At 40.8% G+C, this 19,572-nt stretch overlaps 1 protein-coding gene across 4 annotated transcripts in view; it reads right to left on the reverse strand.

Moving 5' to 3' along the window:
- Positions 1–19,234, reverse strand: part of fgf13a (fibroblast growth factor 13a) — a 94,748-nt gene extending 75,514 nt beyond the window's left edge. For 2 of the 4 annotated variants that reach the window (XM_051421045.1, XM_051421041.1), the window contains exons 1-2: positions 17,273–17,918; positions 16,804–16,966 (exon numbers count right to left, since the gene is read on the reverse strand). In XM_051421045.1, the coding sequence (XP_051277005.1) occupies positions 16,804–16,852 (49 nt within the window). In that variant the 5' untranslated portion in view covers positions 16,853–16,966; positions 17,273–17,918. Of the gene's footprint in view, positions 1–16,803; positions 16,967–17,148; positions 17,167–17,272; positions 17,919–18,966 lie in introns of those variants that run through there. The other 2 variants (XM_051421042.1, XM_051421043.1) reach the window with 2 other exon arrangements.
- Between the last annotated feature and the right edge of the window lie 338 nt (positions 19,235–19,572).

Consider the following 19,572-nt stretch of genomic DNA (forward strand, 5'->3'; position numbering starts at 1 on the left):
CGCCTCTAATAATTTAATGTATTATTATTATTATTATTATGTAGCCAGCAGGGATATGGTACCTATTAGAGGACTATGGCTTACTTCCTTCAACTGTCCTTTGCACTTGTTGTCATTTTTAACATCCCCATCTATCGCAAACAACAATGCAAGCACTCAAGTAACAAGTAATATGCTGCAGAAACTGACAGAAAGGGCACATAACTGTGTATGTACCCCTAGCAGATTTTGATGACTGTTAGGTCCAATAAATTCTAACCACACTGAATATAGTCTATACATGCTGATACCAGACTTGTGCTTCAAAGTGTTTCTTCACCCAAAACGGTGATAGATTATAGATATCCCTGACTCTGGGTAGACTTTCAGTTGAACCCATAACAGCTGTGAAACCAGCATTAAATGTGATTTTTTTTTTTTTCGTCCTTCATAAGGAACTGTAGCTGTTTCTTTCATTCAGTTGGTTATAGTCCAATGTTGACTAGTTTTAAAGCAGAAGAAAGTCCATAGAAACTTCTAAAACCACTTCTGCAACATAATCTACTTTTCCATTGTCCATCTGTGTGTGCAATATGTTCCAGTCATTGTTTTGCCAAAATATGAGTAAATATACTGCTTTAGAGCCACTTTATTGGCCTCCTCAAGCCCCACCAGTATGTAGCCACTTTTTGGCAAAACAAAAAGTCTTTGCAGCATACTGAGCATACAGATGGACAGTGAAGACGTGGATTATGCTGCAGGAGTGCTATATGAGGTTTTATGAACATTTTATTATGTTGTGATAATTTTTCCATAGGGAAAATCTGCTGCTATGTGAAAGCATTCTAACAGCTGTTGTTGTTCTCAAAGAAGTAAATGATTCACTTTTTGAAGACACTTTTCAAGCTTATAGGGTTTGAGTGTTGGGTAGTTTAAAAAAAGAACAGTTTTGAGTATCACACTACCAGAATACTTTTTCTTACTTCTAGTTGTATAATTTTAATGAATGAGACTAGAGTGTGCAACATCATAACTCAGTTTTCCTTCAATCTCTGTGCCTCTCAATTAAAAAAAAACCTGTGTTGTCTATAACCTCCACGGATACCTTCAGAGCACCCACACAACTGCCTGTTAACAAGCCCAAACTGGCAACATTCAGCGACGTGTACGACAGCCTCAGCACTACCTGTTAGAAAATCTACCACCATCGGGTCATTTTTGCTCCACTTTCCTGCTTTCATCTCCCCTTCAATCAGGAGGCAGGGTGCCGTGACACAACTACTCATTAGTAAGCAGCAGTGGGCAGGCGGAGACCGCTTTGCAAAGACAAACAACTTAATTAGTGGCAGCACAGCTTTAATAAGTTCAGTTCAAAATAGTTTGGAAAAGCGGGTGAGAAACATAACATCACCAGCACTGTAATTATGTCTGGGCTAGATTTGGATTTCACATTTACAGGGGAGGGCACAATGGTTGTGGCTGAGGTTTACTATATTGTTAGTTTTCTCCTGGATGTGGTGTCAACAAGGCAACGGGTGATGCAACTGTTTATACCGTGATGTTCATGAGCTTACAATCATATGATATTCATCTATACTGAGCATGTGTACACACGGATAACTTTTATGTGCAAGTCACTTCTGCAAACAATATAATTTGCTTTTACATTGGGAATCTGAGGGACTGAGAAGATCAGCACCTGCATTGACGACCCATATACTCCTGAGTATTAACAGCCTGTGTCTGTACTTTTGTGAGCGCGTTCATGCTCAGACTGTTAAGAGCAAAGAGAGAAAAGCGTTGTGCTTCCTGTACACTCCCAGCTTTTTATCTGTCTCAAAATCTTCTACAAAAGAGAGCAAACACGGAGATGATTGAATAGAAAAACTCCTGCACCCTTACACACCTGCACACACACATGCAAATATGTACTCAGTCTGCCAAGGTTTTTCAGTTTTATTCAGAACAAGATGAGTAGAGTTGGAGCAGCAATCATCAAATCTACCATGAGGAGAGGATGGGGATATATTAACCATTTTCTGACCATTCCACTGCCCCTACACTGTAAATTGTAGATCACTAGGGCCAGATTTACGAAGGGAAAATTTGCACTGCGTCTTTCATTCAATTTGTGCTTGCATGCTGCTGATAATTAGTGCCTAATTATTAAGGTAGTGGCTAATTATGCAATCAGGGACTAGGACTGCCTTCTACCACACAGTTCACAGCGGTAAATTTATCTGAGAATAGCAAACTCAGAAGAGAAATTATAGAGTGTATAAAAGTAATGCTGCCTTAAAGACACTAATCCATATTCCTAAACATTTACAAAGGTCACAGTTCAGTTGCATGTGAGAAAAGAATATTTGGGCTTTTAGTACTTATGAAAATATAGTGAAGATATAGTAGCAATAGGAGACGAGACATAAAAAAAAGGAGGGTTTTAAACAGTGAGGAAAGTGCATAAGGTGAAAGTAGCAGGCGCAAGATGTTCTAAAAACTTTTAAAGATTTGGCCTGCTCATCAACACGGTCAGCAGGTATAGGCAGCAGTAGTGGTTATGACACACAGTTCACAGAGACAATTAAGGTCAAATCTGAACATACAGACGAGATACACATATTTTTAGATTCAGTTAACTTACTCTCTCTGAGGATATCATTATCCCTGATCCATTGCCAACAAAGGAGCCATACACTTGCTGAGAAATCATAGAAAAAAGACGCAGAACTTGCCTGAGAATCATCAACTTGTCTTTATCAACAAAATAATCCAGTGATGGATGTCTATAAATACACAGGTACACTGCAAACACGATCTATTAAAAGCTATACTTTTAATAGTACGGAATACAGAAGACTTTTATTGGTGCCAATTCGTCAATATAAACAAAAATAAGCTTAAAAAAAGGTAGGACATGGTTGGATTTAGATTTCTTTAGTCTCGATTTTGGCTGGCTTTGAAAAAAAAAACCTTATCTAAGAGAATGAAGTGCACTGGCATATTAATTAACAAAAAACATAATCCACATACAGTACTATACTGCAACTCATAATGTTGATGTTTTTAAGTTAAATTCATGTCAATGTAAATCCCATAGGCTTTCATATGCTTGAAAAGCGGTGCCATTAAGTTTAATGAAAAAAACAGCTGAGCCAGTAGCCTGTCGCAGCGATTAGCGTGTTGGTTTGGATTCCAGCATGGGTCAGATCACTTGCTGCAGCAGGGTTAGTGGTTATCGCAGAGCAGGCAGCTTGGTTAGCCTGCAGGGTAAAATATACTCAGATACTGTGTGTGTGTGTGTGTGTGTGTGTGTGTGTGTGTGTGTGTGCGTGTGTGTGTGTGTGTGTGTGTGTATTTGTATATGTACTGTATGGGAGGGTGGGTATTACTGTGATGCCCCAGCCAAGACAGGATAGAGCCCCAGAGCCAAGTGCAAGAGACCGGTAGAGAAACTCAGATGAGACTGAGCAGCCATCTGTCCCTCAGAGCTTTGCAGCGTGGAGCCCCTGAGCAACCACCCACCCACCCACACAAACACACATCCTATACACAATCACCCAACACATTTAGCTGATGGAGACCGTGCATTTATAGAATAGCATGTTGTAAGCAGGCATCACACGTCCTGAATCTCCAGAATTGGTCGCTGCACTGGGACTTACTCTGAACATGAGCGTCCCTTAGAATCAATGAATAAATCAATGAATGAATCAATGAATGAATTAATGAATGAATCAAATAATGAATGAATACATTTGAAAATCTACTACTATAGTAAAGCATCTGCTTTTTTAAGACTTTACAGCCTTTTTTAATTTGTGCCAAAAAGGACTGGTTGGGGGATGGGTGGAGGATGGAACAAGCTTGTTATAGAAAGGTCTCAAACGCCAATGGTTCAAGAAAATACACAACATTCATCCAGCCGACAGACAAAAATAAGAATTTTTTAACATAATTTTTCACTTTCCTGTGTCTACCAGCTAAGGAGCCATGCAAGAGTTTTTTTAATGGGTGTGATGACTGATTTTAGAGCAAGTGTGAGGACTGCCTCCACACAGTGTTAACAACACATTCTGTTCATTCCACCAAAAATGCTCACAGAGTCCAAATACAGTTTCTTAGCAGACACACTAACTTAAAATCATCCCATAAAACTGTTTATGGAAGTAATAACATTCGCTGGATTGATACTGTTAGAGGCCTGCCCAACACTTGGTATCATAAATCGTACTTAAATATCAAATGTCTACCTTTTACGAGGATGTGCGTGTTTTCATTGGTGAAATGAGCATGAAGGCATGTACTGTAACTAAGAGGCACTGTGTCAGAGCATGTGAGTGTCTACAGATGTTCACATTTCCTAAATTATTAATGCTCCAGTGTGAATGTGTTACATTCTACGTGCATGAAACTGAATGTGGCTAAGATTACAGCATATTATTTTGTAGATTGATACACACTCTGCAGCAAAGCAGATAGTACAGCGTCCCTGTAGAGAGAGAGAGGACAGGAAACCATAGCAATACACGAACACTTGGGCTGCCACTATTATTCTATTATGGATTAATCTAACAATTATTTCCCAATTCGCTGACTAATCCACCAAAAATAGTGAAAAAAGCCCATCAAAGGTGACCTCCTCAAATTGTTTATTTTGTGGGCCCAAACCCAGATATTCAATGTACAATTATATAAAACAGAGAAAAGCAGCAAATTCTACCACATACACACACTCTACACACATGCCGTATATAGGTCTATATATGTACAATGCAGCACACAGAAGACTATCACAATACAAACACGAAAAAAAACCTAATCTGGGCTATAAACAAACACCAGATGCCTTCCATTCTGATCTACAGAGAAGCGCCAAATACAAAGAGATCCCTGCAAAATCCTAAGAATACACTGGCAGACGAACAGAAAACACACAGACACACACATATAGACATTTATACACGGACCAACAATGCAAAAACAAGAGCCGTCTCAGACTCGCTGTTTGGTGGTTGCTGTATATTTCTTGACTGTCAGACATGTTGCTGTGATACAAAGGTCTTTGAGCTATAAATAGTACAACAAAGATTTGAAGAAAAAAGAAGATAAGTAAAGAATGCATCTATTGTGTAAGGCCGCAGGGAGAACAACTGACCACTTGGTTCCAGAGCATCAAGCGCAGGGACATGGCATAAAGGTCAGAAATACAAAGATTGGCTGAGTATTAAGCAGTACTTTATTTAGACCTGGGGTACTGAAGCTCATCTCCTCTTTCTTGAAATACACTACTTTCTGGGGAGTGGAATATAAGCAAACTAGAATAACAAGTGAAACAGCTAGGATTACTATTGAAGGTATTAGTGGCCAGAGTAAATATATGAATTTAAACAATTTAACATTGTGCCTGTCTAAACTTTCCACTGTAACCTTTAAGCTAAGCTGAAGCCTTTTATCGTTATTGCATGTAACCTTTTCATCTCGCCTACAGGACTGTTCGTCTTCTTTACGGTAGCCAGTTCTGCTGTTATGGATTACTGTTAGATCACTGACTGCCATCTCTCTCACTCCCTCTCACACTCCCTCTCTTTGTCCCTTTGCTTCTCTCTCCATCTCGTTATCTTTCTCTCTCTGTACTGCAGTGTAGGCAGAGACTTGTCTCCTCTAATTACATTGAAAATGATGTGATCATTCACCACAGAAAGTCCCTCATGACATGTGACAAAACAAAAAAGAAAAGTTTGTCAGGTAGGATTCACACTGCAGTCTAGCTAGACGTCTACGGACTATGAGGTCAAGAACTATAGCACCCATGTGTGCTTTCAACCATTTTGAACATACTGTATCAAGTACTGATTGCAAACACAGCTCATACAAATGGGATTCTGTGAGGTCATTTATATTTTTCATTCTATAGTTTCTATTAGAGATGTGTGTAAATGAAAGTATGTTTGTTGTTCTGACTCTGTGTTAAGACTGGAACATGCTTCTCTGGGCAGATTGTAGAAGTTAGCATCGCTACAGCTCTTTGTGTAAATCTGCAGAGATGTTTAAGTATATCTTAAGTTAAAGCTAAAAGCACTGCAGAACAGTGTTTTTGTTTTATGACTGCGTAGATGCCTCATCCCATTGAGGTGGGCCTACTAGAAATGAGGAAATACAAGCTGTAGGTAAACAGTTCTACTGTCGTCTGGATACACATTTGATGGATACGAAAAATTTTTGGTGGAACATTGTCGAAACGACGATGGGTATTAAAATGATAGGATTAAAGTTTCAGTTCCTTATGTTGGAGATCGCTTATAGGACTGCTAACTAGCTAGTGGCAACAGCTAGTATAGTTATATAACATATGCAACAGTGCACCGATAAGTGTTAGACGAGAAAACGTCCATGTTGCAACAATCACCTGATACACATTTTTCTGCGACTATCCAACTAATGTTAAGTGGGTCAACTAAGGCTTGGACTAACAATTAAGACAACTATAAGGGGGCAGCTCTAGTAATGTAACTTACGACTGCCTTAATCTAAGCAGGTAGTTTTGTTGCTTGAACCTAACCACACTGCGCTTTGTTTTGAATGTGTAACCGGATGTTGCATATTTATTATTGCTAACTTGATTGCAGAATTAGCACGTGTTGAAATCGTGACACTGCCACAATGGACGGACATGTGTATTACATGCTTTGGCGCTTTTACAGCTATTGATCACACATGCTATTGCAATCTATTGAACATTGACACACATCAGGTATCAAAAACACCAAACCACAGATAAACTCAGTGTAATGTGCATGTTTACAATGCCCACCACTCACACAAACACACACTTCCACCAACACCAGCCCAGAGGACACCTCCCCCATTTACTGCTGCCTTGCCACCCTTTATTTTCTAATCAAGCGTGTCTCTCCACATGGACTCTCCCTCTCGGGCTCAGAGCGTATGATTGTGTGTGTGTTTGTTCACAACGCTGCGGCCTGCAGCGCATGTTAGGAAGGCACCTTGGTATCCACCCCCCATGACTGACTACTCCTGTGCTTATTGGGGGCTTTGTTGCCGTGGCAGCGTCTCATTATGTAAATGATGTCTCCCTGATGAGAAGGAGGCAGGCACAGCCATGATGTTCACTGCTCCAGACTGTGTAAAATTGGCTTCAGGGACCAGTGAGGGATTGCTGCTATATTTAGCAGTCATCTTAACAATGTCTTTCTTCCCCATTCTTTCTCACATCTTCGAAACAGAAGGCCCACTCACATTTAACACTTGCTTCATCATTTTCACACAGTGAGTACTAAAATATGACTGGAATTAACACATACACGCAAATAAAGGCACACACCCACATTTCATTTGAGAGGTGGACATTTACGACTTTTGGGTTTCATATATTGTGATTTTAACCGTCCACCATTTTATCTGTATTTTCTTTTATCTTCTTATCCCTGTTGAATATTTCTCCATCCTCTGTTCTTATCTGAATGAATCAGCTTACTCTGAGGAATGGTGGTAATGGCTTTCTGCTATATATCATCTTTCATATTCCAGCTCCGAAGAAGCCAATACTAAGTGCCTCAGTCATTCCAGATGTTAAATGTGGCCCAAAGATGTGAATCTATAGTACGTATGTATGACTTTATATTAGGGGCAGTTATTTCTTTTGTCCCCTCTGAAGTATCTATATATAAGTAACTATTTTCAGCTGTCTCTAAAGATGTTAGTGATTATGTCTATCTTCATTAGAGATCTAATCCACACCAATATAGTTTGTGTTGACCCCTCCTACCCCTCAGTCAACACACCTGGAAGCTCGAACAAACATACTCTATTTCCTGCATCCTCAGCCTTCACTCTAGAGACTGTGTCCATATCTTCATTCTAATGAAACAGCTATTTTGAGTGAGTGACCCAGAGATCAATACGGTCAATAGTATTAACCTCCAGAGCACACGCAGCTTGGTGAAGATAGGACGGTCTGTCAAGGTCTTAATTAATGAGTAACGACTGAAATTGCTTACTCCTGCTTGCGCTACCCAACTCCTGCCCATACAGCAACTACATCCTCTCATCCACACAGCTCACCAGCTGGTTCCAGCGTTCAACTATATCTCCTACACTAATGATTTATACGACACCTAGGCGACCCAAGGTATCGTATAAGTGGAGGACGTCATGTTTCTAAAAACTGGCTCTAGATTGGGCTGTTCACGTTTTTCATGCGTTTGGTGGCCATCGTAGTTTGTCCTTTGCGCTTGGAAGCGGAGGGTGAAGCAAGAGAGTTGCAATCTGCAACTACACCGTTAGATGGCACCTCTAATGGTGTTCTATTGGTAAATCCTACACACTAGTCCTTTAAGGTGAGGTTGAGTTTTGGCAACTAAAACCAAACACTTGGTAAAAGTTCGGAAAAGGATTGTGTTCCTGGTAAAAACACTATTAACATCACACTACTCCCTCCATTTGCACTGATCTGCAAATTTGTTCAATGCACACATTTCCATTTCCACAAAACCTGATTTCTCATCCAAAATGCAGTTGTCCAGAAGTGCTGATAATGACTCCAACCCATTCCAGGTTATCTAAAATATAGCTGACAACTGAATAGCTCTGCTGTAAGAAAATGTAGCTTCCATTCCATCTTCCCTTTAATAGTTTCCACTAATATTTTGTACAGTGTCCCATTGTGTTTAGTTTAATATCCACGGAGACAGGATTTGGACAGTTTATCTTTTTATCTGCAACACAAACAGAATACAGAAATTCAAATGCAGTTATCAGTCAACAGCAGCAAACAGCAGCACTTTAGAGACACGGTGCAACAGCCCAATGTCCTTAAAAGAAATGCAAAACAACTATATCTTTAAGCCCAAACCTGCTCTGCTCACTCCTCGCTGTCAGTATGGATATCATTAACTGAAACCGCTGGCTGCTAGTCTGTTCGTGCTGCCTCACACTTCACTCACACACACAGTGTTGTGTTTTAAGAAATAGTACAGCACAGTCGCCCGACTTTTTGAGTTTTTGACATTTGGCATACCCAAAGCACCATAGGTTGCATCAAACAATGGATTATCTTCTCCATCCTACCAATCCATCAGGTCAGATCAGGACTTTCCACATTGATGTTTCTTCTCATAGGCAGCGAGATCTGCTGAGGTGGAACACTGATGCAAGCTGATGTGAGGCCCAGTTTGTAACTTGCTTGCGAAATGAGCTGCAGGATTGGGGAAGAGCAAGAAGCGGGTAATCCTGTTAACTATTCTCTGCTTGTGTGCAGAGGAGAGATGATGGTTTGCTGGTGAATCATCGCTACAGCCTCAAAGTTAAGAAACTGCCAATCATGGGGGATGCAGGTCTATCTGTCAAACAAACTAGAATAATTGGTTTTGCCTCTTTAATTGCCTGGCGAAAAATACTCCTACACTGGACATCCTAAATCAGACATCTCCCCACTAACTACATCCTGGTTACAGGATATACAGGTCTTTTTTACACCTGGAAAAAAAATCAAATTGACAACCAGAGGGTCTGTTGACAAGTTCTTTTTATATTGGCAACCACTCATCTCTCATTTCAACAATTTACAGCCTGTATCCTGTGACCATTCAAAATAATATTTTGACTTGGCTCGTTTGGCTGGTCCATCCTACGGCATTGTATTTGTAACTTCCCAAATCCCACAGAATCTTTTAACCCATAATGTATGTGAACTATAATGTGTGACTGCTACTGTGTATCTTATTCACTCCTTTTCACTGTACTATGCTATGTGTACGCATATGTAGGACTATGTGTTTGTATATATGTGTATAAATGTATGTATATTATTTACTTTACTATTTTTACTTTATTGTTCCTCAGTTTTTGGTATGTTTACACGTATATATGTATATCTATGTATGTATATGTAGGGGTGAGAAGAAAATGTTGTAAACCTTAAATGATACAGATTAAGATGTTCATAATAAAATACTGTTTAAAAAAGAAATGGCCAATCACTAATCTGCATTCTGCTCAAACCAGAGGCAATCATTTGCCCTCACCATAAGCGGTACAGAGGCCTGCTGGCCAGTCAGACGCTTCCTCCAATCCCTGCGCTGTTCCAGCCTGTAGCTCCTGTTTATTACCACTGGACCAGCCTTATCGCCTCCCTTTCTTTCCTAGTCTTAATCCCCTTTATAATTTTCACCAACTTTAATTAGTTCATGTTCAGAGCAACTATTAATCCTGAGCATGATTTAAAATATAGAATCCAGCAGGCCATAAAACCTTGACTTCTGCTCAGGAGTATTTCGCTGGTGACGGTGGGTCCAGAAAATGCCCCTCTCTTCAATCCTTAACTCACAATAATTCTGCTCTAGGGTGCTTCGGTCCCACCACACTCTGTGCAGGTTGTCTTGGATGACGACAGGAATTCATGGCTTCTACAGTGACCTTGGAATACCGTAATTGCTTCTGTGCCCTCAAAACCTCTCTCTGCAGGCACATACATATACGGCTGCTGTGCATGGAAAGCGTAAGTTTCACTTCTATGTTTTTGCCAAATTTTTTGAAGGACTTGCATGTATAGTACAACAACCTTTACAAAAATATTTTTTTCAGTCCTTCAGTGACGCCTTTATTGCTTCTGAAGATAAATGAAGAAGACATCTGTGGTATTCTGCTCCTGTAGAAGTGCATGTGGCACATACTGTATACAATCTGAAAGCAAGCTCAGGGTGGTGTGAAGGCTTACAGACAAATGACTCAGTGTTGAACAGATGAGCACTTTCCCTCATCTCAGATGGGCTAACAGCATTTGATCTGCGGTGAGCCCATTAGCACCCAGAGTTGGATTGTCACACGCCAGACAAAGGTATTATATATGGTGATGAATTGATTTTGCCTTTTTGTCATCTCCCCCATACAATGAGTGTAAAATAAGAAACCACAAAATGTCAGTTTTTCTTTCTCTCTCTTTCAAGCTCTTTAGTGGAAAGAAGCAGATAAAGATATTCATCAACTTAGCAGATAAGCCATTGGAAAAACTGTCATGTCCTCCTTCCTCGTCCCTGCACCAGATGAAGACTGCTAACCTCAACTCTGCTTCTATGGATTAGAATTTATAGGAAAGAGTTAGTATGTCCTATATAGCTGATGTCAGTGCAAAGCCTTATGTGACACAGTTTGGAATATGCAGTGAAAAGCACAGTCATCCCACTCTGTGGAGAGACTTCATTTATTTTTATCAAGGCAGTTGGACACACATAACCACAATTACGGGGATTATCTTTAGATGAGATTAACTAATGTAGCATAGAGGACATTTCTGAAAGTAAAATTGCAATAATCCAAAATCCACAGGTAGTAGATAATCCCATACCTATTTGTCAGAGTTCAGATCTGCACCAGAGCTTTCCGTAAGTGTTGGTCGCCAGCCAAAAGGCTGACTACTCATTCAAGTCTGGCCAGATACTCTATTATATTAATTTTTGCATTTAATAAGAAAAGTTTTGATTAAAAAGTTACAATTTGCATGCACATTTTACGACCACTAGCCTCTGATTCAAAGCTACTTTCTACCACTGGTGGGCTACTCCATATCTTTGTGGAAAGCCCTGCATCACTATTTTGATGACTGAATTCAGGTGACATCAAATTATTATCTTGAACAATGTTCAACATCAGTGAGCCACAGATGAATCTGAAGCAGGCCATAGAGAGAAAATGATTTTAGTACTATTAATGTCAAAACTAAATTCCTTGTCCCTCACAGCTACAGTGTCACTAATGCACACTTGAAAACACATTTTTAGATGGCTGGTTGTGAGATTACACTGTGCTGTGTCTGTGTATTCCGATGTTTGCGAAACAGCAGTGCGATTCAGCAGAGAGCCAGATGTTTTAACATTCATGGCCTTTTTGTTAATGAGGATTAAAACCCTTTGCCCGTGAGTGACAATATTTAGAGAGGAAGCCAAACGACAGGAGCAACTTAATGTCTACCAAGAGGAGTATTTCCATATCAAGGGGAAGGGGGGGGGTAAAGAAATACAGGGAACCAGTGGCATGTTTTCACTGGTTCTGTGGCCTGGCAAATTACAACCAGAGGCAGCCGTGTTCCAGTAGGCACTGTGGGGACTGCTCATAAAGCCATTCACCTCAGAAGACATGCAGCTCTGTGGATTACCAGCAGCAAGCTGACTAATGCACCAGAGCAGTCAGGTATTTAGAGATTTTAGGGGCAGAACACTTCTGGCAGTGATGACGTAAGACAGAGCGTGATTCCATTTCAAAGTCAAGAGAAATTAAGAGGATGAAAAAGGCATTTTCGCTTGGACATGCTGGCAGACATATTTCACCACTAATTGATCAACTAACCACTTCAAACCTTGGCACAACCAACTTCAACAATGAGGCTGGAATACTTAAAACAACACAACTTTCTTCTCCAAGAAACAAACTGCACCGAATCCAGGAAGCAGAAGCCGATGCACTGGTCACAGGGCACCCCGTGTCACTCAGAAACCTAAGCTGACACAGGAATTGAAGAGAGGGGCGCTCATCATTCCCAAACAGCGATCAGCGTGCAAGTCAGCGATGGAGAGTGGCAGATCTCTGATGCGAGGTGAACCAGTTTCCTCCAGGCAGTGTGGCCGGATCTGCGTCAGTATCAGGAAATCATCTGACAGCGAACAACTCCACCACCCTGACACCACAAATATTTCCAAAAGAACATGTCCTCACAAACCCCCGTGTTTATATGTAGCAAGCTGTTTTAGTGTTTAATATATTGTTGGAAATATATAAATTACTTGCACTGGAATTGAGTACTGTGACCTTTTTTTGAATGGTGTGTTATTTTTTGTTAGATCTTCACTTAAAGACAACATTTTATTTGTGCTTGAATACCTTGATAGTCATTGTGACTAGTGGCAGTCCAAAACATGCACTGCTTAGATTATAGGAGGATTTAAATTCAAAAAGTCTGAACTGAATTTTGTAATAGTATCTACTAAGAAACTAATTTTAAGCTGACCCTGTCAAGTAGCACCCAATCCTGAGCTTGCTGGGTTCAAGATTTATTTGGAATCATTTTCCAAATGCAGGGATTAGAATTTGAGGACCCCCACATGAAAATCTCCTGCACTACCAGTTGAGCTCACACACAGCACAACACTGTGGTATGTATCGCAGTAACCTGTCAATGTATGCACTGTGGGATGCATACAAGCAGAGACTTAGTAACTTTTACCACAAAACCACTTTCAATGTATTTTAATATTGTACAGATATTTTTTTCACATCAGTAACTTTACTTCTTACATTCCAGCAAAGTATAAGCACTTGTGCTGCAGATTTCTTTCTGAATGTTTGAAAGAGAGAGGTTACAATTACAAGCTACAGGTATTAACTACATATGACATCTCAGAAAAATTAAACAATGGCCAAATTCTCTCGTAACCACATGCTATTATTAAATCGAAAGATTTTAACGAAACTGTAGACAGCATGTGGCTCTGCCGATAAGATTAGAGCAGGTGTCAGTATTGTGGAGAACGAGCTGCCTGCATTGTGATTAATAAAGCAGCTCCAAACTCATCTCTGGGCATCTATTGATTCAGTTCTGTGGCTGGCCTCGCGCTGAATTAATCTGCCTGCAAATATGCAAGACTTATGCTTTCTGCTCTGCTCGGACCTGCAATGTAGGGGGGGGCGTGAATCCACGGCTGACACTCACACCCGAGAGGGGAGTCTATCAATACACTGCCTTGAGATGGAGTGTGAGGAGAGTGACAGAAGTGCAGTCATCTTTGCTCACATGAATGTGGCATTTAGGGACAAACTGCAAGAAGTACATACAGCAAAAGTGATAATGGAACTATTCATGTTGACTTTCTTAAACTGAAAATGTAAGATTATTGGATAAACACTTAAGGTGGAAATGTCTGCATAACTGATGCACAACAGGAGCTCATCTGAGTTTTCGGTCTCTGGAAAGTTGTAAAGCTGAGAGAGTGTGCACGTCATGCTTTGACACATCACTTTGTCTGCACAACTTAGCTTCACAAGGACAGGGGGAAACTAACACAACGTGATTCACTGGTGTTGATACTTGAGCTCCGCGACACACCACCTCCTTCCACCCCACCGTGTCTCTCTCCCCCTCTCTGTGTCTCTGCATACTTTCTGTTTTCACATGCGCTGCAACAGGATGAACTATGGCCTTCCCGACTGAGCCACAGAGGAGAGAACAGATTACTGTCACAAAACTCATGCTTGTGAAGCAAAAGAAAACACCCTGTCACTGAAATGACGAAAAGTAATTTTGTCCTGAGCTGCACAGTTTTAATGGCACGTCAGTTTTGGATATGATTTATCCTGGGAACACCACAGAGAAAATATATTAATTTGATATAATTTTATTTAGAGGGAAGTCACTCCTGGGAGAGTTTTCTTTCCATCTATCCAATTTCTATTCTGCTTGTCCCTATCAGCTGTGTCTAACCAATACATTCTTGTGTCAAAGAACTTCATTAAAGTTCAAGATTTCAAGATATGTTGTAGTTGGGGTTTATGTTGATCAGAGATCAGCTTTAGTTGGGTGTACATTTTCAGAGAACTCAATATGAAGTAACTGAAAGCCTAATTAATAAGTAGACAAAAACCAATATAATGATGATTACATTCATATGTAATTTTAGCAGGCTGGTAAATAAGCAGTGCTAGCTGAGACACTCTGGATCCAAAAAAAGTATTTTCAAAACGATGAGGAGATGAGAGGAAACGGGGGTATCACTTCTGTTCTGTAAAAGCAGGGCAGTCAGGAGCTCCTGTGGGCCAACAGCTTGTTGAAAGAAAAAAAAACTGGAGATGGCAGGTGGTTCCGGCTTTAATGGACTGTTTCCCTGAAAATTGCCAATGTTGGCAGGGTCATTGCTGATTTTCTTGCGTGCAATTCCCTACTCTGGTGCCATTCAACTCTCTCTTGGAGGGCAGCTGGCACCAAGTGACCCTCTCAGTGATGCAGATAGTGAACTGCAGTTTTGTTTTTCCTCCTAATATTGTAAGAGTAGCTTTTGGCTTTTGGCAGTGCATTTATAAAACTAGACCACGCTTTGTTGAGCATTCTTGGTAAAGGTGAAGATGTTTTTTTTATCTCATCTGAGAGTTTTGGAGATGTGGCTGCCCTAGGGCTTTAAATGAGTCAGCCATTCACACATGCTATCGATTTCCTTCGGGAGACGGGAGGGAAAGTTGCTGTGGAGGTTAATCTTGAAATCAATTCTTTTGAGCATATTTTGCTCACTCTATTGTCAGCACAACACACAGGGCTGTCCAGTAACTGGTGTTTTGTTTTGCTTTAGGTTTATACATTAGTTTTGTCACCTTTATTTGTCAGACGCCATGTACAAAATACTCTTCAGTATAGTAGCCTGTGATATAAATAAATAATATTCTTGTGACAGTAATTCATTATACATTCACATGTTGCCTTTAAGCTGCTTGTAATTCAGAAGGATAATAACTTACATGGCCTATAAATGAATAAATGTAAAGAACAACTAAGGAGAAGTTTTCACACACAGGGCTTTGTTGAGTGCGGGTCTCCAGTGTGCCACCATTACTGTATGTACCCTTTTAGTAACAACAGGCCACCTCATCACTTGTAGCAGCTGCCAAAATAAGCCAATTAGGTTTATTGATTTGTTGTGAGCACCTTAAACAGAGCCAGAACCTGACAACAAGGAGACCCAATTGAATCGCTGTACTGTAAATTAACAGTAAGGCTGCCACAGTGTAAATGCAGCTTACTATATAAACCATAACACCATAAAAATATCTTTAGGGAATAGAATCCTGATTCCAATAAAGGCTATAGACAACAGGCTGCTATTTGAGGGTGAAAGCAGTTTCATTGGCTCATGCATCTAGAAACAAATTTAATGACGCAATAAAACTGCGTCATTGTTAACCAGCGGCATGTGATTCGTTTATTAATAATTCTAATTGTTTAATATGAAGGAGGAAAGAAAAACGAGCACCGGGATAAAGGTGCAGTAATGTGTGTGCCGGTGCGTAAAGTGTCGTGCACATCCCCGGTGCAGATGGAGCGGTTACAATGATTAGTCCCGCCAGGTTTCTCTGGCAACCCCGTCTCCGCTCCGTGTCCATGGCAATGGATAGGCAGTTTACTTGCTTTATTCTGAAAGGGAAAGGACCTCATTTTATTTTCTTATTATTATTATTATTTTGTTTTCCACGCCATAAGCTCAAGCTAAGAGATCCCGAAAAGGCTCCGCGGCTGTACAGATGTGTAGTGATGAGAATGTGCGGATCAGTATATGCGGATAAGGTGCGAGCGAGAAACACAAAGGGACATTTCAACAGGATGCCAGGGACACAATGGGCTATCACTGTCATCATTTCAACCTTATCGTTACTTTTAATGGCAACACCGTTTTTGCACACAGTCTGTGACACTGTAGCCTGCTGGCCTGCAACATATTGATTCTCCGCGTTTGTCTATATTGTCTGTGCTTTTGGCGATCACCAAGTAGATGAGAGTAAAGCATGTGATCTCCAAACGACACATCGTGCAGCACATACAGGCCTACAGTAGCAATCTTAGATCTCATAACAAGCAAATACCCACATGCACCATGCTGGGAATGGCTCACCATCCAGTGGCTGCTATTGTTTCCAGTCTAACCTCAAAGGGTGATTTGAGCACCATGTATAGTGAATGAATGGGCGCATGGTCGCGTAAAAAAAAACAAAAGAAAAACCCTGTGCTTTTCGGGGTGAAGCAGTCTGTGCAAGGCAAGGCTCGCCTCTTACCCTTGGAAGCATCCTTGTCTTCTTTAGGCTTCGCCACTTTTCCGCTCATAGATCCCAGTTTGGATGTGTAATTCCCGATTTAGACAAGAATCGAAATCCTTTCAATCGCAGACTGTCCTCAATGAAATCCTTGCCAGAGGTTCCAGGTGCTGAGATAAGGCTTCTGGGAAAGAGAGGGAGAGAGAGAAACATTCATCAAAATGTTCCCTTTCATAACACAACAAGCAGCCAGGGCCATGCACAGAGACAATGGGACCGTGGGAGCTACTCGGGGAAGGGAAGGTGTTTATCCATTGGATATCAATGAAAGCAGCCAAACTACTGATGCTCTGTGAACACACTCACACGACAAAGAGCCCAGATGGTTCCAGTAAACACCAAGAATCAGCCTGTGTGTGTGTGTGTGTGTGTGTGTGTGTGTGTGTGTGTGTGTGTGTGTGTGTGTGTGTGTGTGTACGCTTTAACCCACCTTATCTCCTCCACGTTTTCTGCTACATCAATGCACATTGATGAAAGGAAACGTTCCCACCACGAATCCCGTTATGTTGCATGCAAAAAAAAATCACGACCTGCTTCTACTGTGACAAAAGGAGAGAAGCAAAAAGAAAAAAATCTTTGAAATGTAGAGCAGGTTTTTTCTCTCCCAGAGGTCTTCAATAATCAACGTTGGGAAAGAAAAAGGAAGAAAAAAAAACAGAGGTCAAGACACTTAACCGTCTTATGTGCGCACAAACCCCGAGAGAAATGCCATCCGGTGTGGTTGGCGCGACCAGGGTTTTCTTGTCTGAGGGTTTTTTGTCTTCCCCCTTACTGACGGACGAGCTGTGCTCCTCTGAACGCTTGGCAGCCAGAATCAACAGGATACACAGCGAGAGAGGAGCGCTCCCCCCGTTACAGCGCCGATTCACACCGTGGACGGTTGTTGTTGTTGTGGTGGTGGTGGTGGCTGTTTCAGAGTCAGTGTGTTACCGCCGAGATGAAGACGAGCTCCGATCCGCGAGCGCAGTCGGTTGTGTGGAGCTGTGCTGTCGACGTGGTGGTGGTGGTTTTAAAGCAGGAGCTGGAGCTGCATGGTGCACACCATCTTGCTGTTGCTCTCATTCAGTTTGCCTTTGCAGAGCTATGCGTCATCCCATTCACATGCAGCCTGCGCATTTTCTGCTTGTATGATGGCGAGGTGTTGCCTTTTGACTTATATTGCGATGTCACTGGCAACAGTTGGAGGGTAAAAGTCTAAAATATGAACCGTGGGCTGGTTGAGTTTGCGGTTCTTAGATTTATTAGGTAGTTTCAGCGGGGAAACTGTGCTAAAAACTATGTATTAGAGCAAAAAAATCTCCAAAGAGCCAGTAAGCACGGTAAGTTTATGAGGTGGGTTATCTGTTGCACATGATGTAGACTAATACCAGTGTTATGTAAAACAAGATCTCTTCAATCACTGCAACCAGAATAAAAGTTGACAGCATCAGGTGCAGCATTTGCTCAAAGTCTCTTTTCTCTGAGCTTACTGCACACTAGAAAAGTTTTCTAATGAAGGTGTGGAGCAGCAGATTGTAGACTACCCTAACAACTCTTCATCTTTTTAACATGACATAGAGCTCTTTTTAAATAAATGCATAGAAATAACCACAGTGGCATAATTGAGCTGGTAAATCAACTTGAACAAATTTCATAATAATAATAGTACAACAAGAAAGGAATTACATGCACAAAGGGGTTCACATAAATAAGACATAGAATAAACGTAAAAAACAAAACCCACTTGATTATGATAGAAATAAGATAAAAATGCACCAGGTTATAGACAGAGAATGAGCCTACAAACAGGGATAGAATGCCATATGATACCACAGTCTACTTTAAGTCTGTTTCAAAAGGTTGACACAAGAAGAGAACAGGACTACAGTATATGCTTTGCAATAGCTGTCCCCAAAGATTAGTGTCGCGGCCTCAGTACAATGGAGGTGAAGTGAGCTACATTTGTGAGCTTTTAAAGACCACAGGAATCTGTTTTTGTCCAGAAACAATGTGCTGTTGGGGTGTGGATTTTCAATAAACCTCACTGCGAGCAGTTTTCCTTGGAACTACTTCCCACCAAAGAAATAGTCTTTTCTGTTGCATGTTTGTGTTCAGAAATTTATTTGAAGTGTGTGAGGTTCTTACCTTTTAAAACCTGCAAAGATGAAGCCTAAAAGTTACTCCTCATCCTTCACTTGGACTGACTTGAAACCGTCCAAATGCTGAGTGAGGCAACGCTTACAAACAGAGATCCCAATTGTTTTCAGGCCTCTTAATCCACTTTTAAGAACACTGTAATAATTATAATTCTGAGTATTAATTATCAACCGTTATTCAGAAGTCCCAGTTCAATCCCAGTCCGATTTTTGCAGGCTTTTTGTCACATCTCTCAGCCCTGCAGGTCTGTCAGCACTCAGTGGCAGCAGAGGAAAAAGACTCGCGGGTTGGAGGTTACAAGATCTATGTGGTTGCTATTTTTAGAAGAAACAGGACTCCTTTTAAACTTTCTTCACATGCTCAAATCATCCTGAGACATCTAAGGCACACTGTGGCCTGTTTCAACGTGTGGCTCTGCCTCAGATTGTCAGATCATTACGGTTTTAAAAACAGAATGTGCTCCGAGTTCACATATATTATTTATTTCTCTATATTCATTAGACAAATTGAACTCTTAAAGTTTGTTATTAGCCTCAGAAATGTTTTCAGAAGAATCATATTGAAAATAAAGATGCAGTAAAGATTTATGATTGA

This window comes from Dicentrarchus labrax, unplaced genomic scaffold (genome assembly GCF_905237075.1).
Source record: "Dicentrarchus labrax unplaced genomic scaffold, dlabrax2021, whole genome shotgun sequence".
Lineage (NCBI taxonomy): Eukaryota > Metazoa > Chordata > Actinopteri > Moronidae > Dicentrarchus > Dicentrarchus labrax.